This window comes from Sinocyclocheilus grahami, unplaced genomic scaffold, assembly GCF_001515645.1.
Source record: "Sinocyclocheilus grahami isolate Dianchi unplaced genomic scaffold, SAMN03320097.WGS_v1.1 scaffold153.1, whole genome shotgun sequence".
Taxonomy (NCBI): Eukaryota; Metazoa; Chordata; class Actinopteri; order Cypriniformes; family Cyprinidae; genus Sinocyclocheilus; species Sinocyclocheilus grahami.
Window position 1 is genome coordinate 2,579,060 of NW_015505332.1, and position 1,674 is coordinate 2,580,733.

Below are 1,674 nucleotides of genomic sequence, written 5' to 3' on the forward strand. Positions count from 1 at the left end.
AAATGAACTTTTCCATGACATTCTAATAGTATGCAACATTGTTGTCCCACGACCTTATCGTTCTGTTTTGCTGTACCTGGGAAGTGATGTCGGTCCTCCATGGATCCACCTGGAGCCCGTCGCACCAGCCTCCGCGGCCGTACAACCAGGTCCCATGTTCATTGGGCACTGCTCCTTCAGATACCCGCATGGCACAGCCCAGAGGTGATCCTGCATGGACATGCACATCTGTTTTACTCACTGGCACAGTGTGAGCACATTTCTTTGATGTCATAAGATGTTATCTAGTTCACCCATCCTGTCACCCTGGTGCTACTAACCAGCTGACACAAATATGAGGGTGTTAGTTAATGTCATAAAATGGTATTAAGTCCACTAATTCTGCCACCCTGGTGCTACTAACCAGCTGACTCAAACACGAGCGTGTTATTGACGGATCTGTTGATCAGGAAATGATGTGATGTCACACAAAATTCACCGCAGAAGTTCTCGTCAGACCCGTGAGCCGTGATAACAGCATATAACTCCACCTGCCACACAAAAATACATATTCAATTCATGGAAGGTTTTAATTCTCCAGAAATATGACATGCAAAAATAAATAAATAAAATAATAAGAATGAATGAATGAAGCATTATACTAAAATAATATTAAAAATATATTATTATAATTTTGGTATTATTATTGGTATGATCAGTATTATTACTAGCACTATTCCAGCACACATGTAAAAACACACATTCGATTTATGGAAAGTTTTTACTTATGCATAAATGTTATATGCAAAATAAATAAATGAAAAAATTAAAATAAATAAATCGATTGATTGTTTTATTATAAAATTCATATTAATAAGATTTTAAAAGATTTTAAAAAACACATTCAATCCAAGGAAAGTTTTTACATATCCGGAAATGTTATATGCAATTAAATAAATAGATTAATCAATTACAAAATAAACACATTGTATTAAAATAAAATATAAAAAAAATATTTTATTATAATTTTTGCATTACTATTGTTATTAATAGTATTATTTATAGTTCTATTCCAGCACATATGTAAAATATGTCTGACTTTTAGATTATTTAAATGCTATTATTATTATTATTATTATTACTATTTGACCAATAATAACAGGTTTGGATTTATCACCTTCTTTGTTGAAGCTGGAAGACTGAACTTGATCTCTTGGTATCTGCTGTTATAGTCCTTGTCAAACGTCCCCCCAGGGAAGAGTGACATTACCTTGAAAGGGTACAGTCTGTCTGCGAAAACAATGTCAGATGATGTCAACATCCATAACAGACGTCCTCATCCCGCTGCAATCTGTTTGACTTGGTTTATTACTACAGTAACTGGAGTTGCACTGATGCATTTTGGGAAACAGCCAAGCCCCTAAATGCACTTCCAAGAAAAGCATATTTATGGTGTTCTGCAAGTGCACTAAAATAGAGCAAGTGATTATATAGATTTATGACTCATTGTGAATTTTATTGTAAAACTGAGGCTGACTACAAACTGTAAGTTCTTGAAGTTCTCTGTAAGTTACATGAAGTGGAGTAATATCAACCCATTTTGATAATGAAGAACTTTCTGTAGTGTTAACTATGTAGATGATATTCCCCTTCTCTTTTCCAAAACTGGAGACACCTCGTTTTGTTCCTTTGAGT

The 1,674-nt window shown here is 34.3% G+C and overlaps 1 protein-coding gene across 1 annotated transcript in view; it reads right to left on the reverse strand.

The window, feature by feature from the left end:
* LOC107592527 (uncharacterized) overlaps nucleotides 1–1,674 on the reverse strand; it is a 12,741-nt gene that overhangs the window by 2,179 nt on the left and 8,888 nt on the right. Inside the window, exons 6-8 of the mRNA XM_016282059.1 lie at nucleotides 1,157–1,269; nucleotides 404–530; nucleotides 77–210 (exon numbers count right to left, since the gene is read on the reverse strand). Of these exons, the coding sequence (XP_016137545.1) occupies nucleotides 77–210; nucleotides 404–530; nucleotides 1,157–1,269 (374 nt within the window). The remainder of the gene's footprint in view (nucleotides 1–76; nucleotides 211–403; nucleotides 531–1,156; nucleotides 1,270–1,674) is intronic.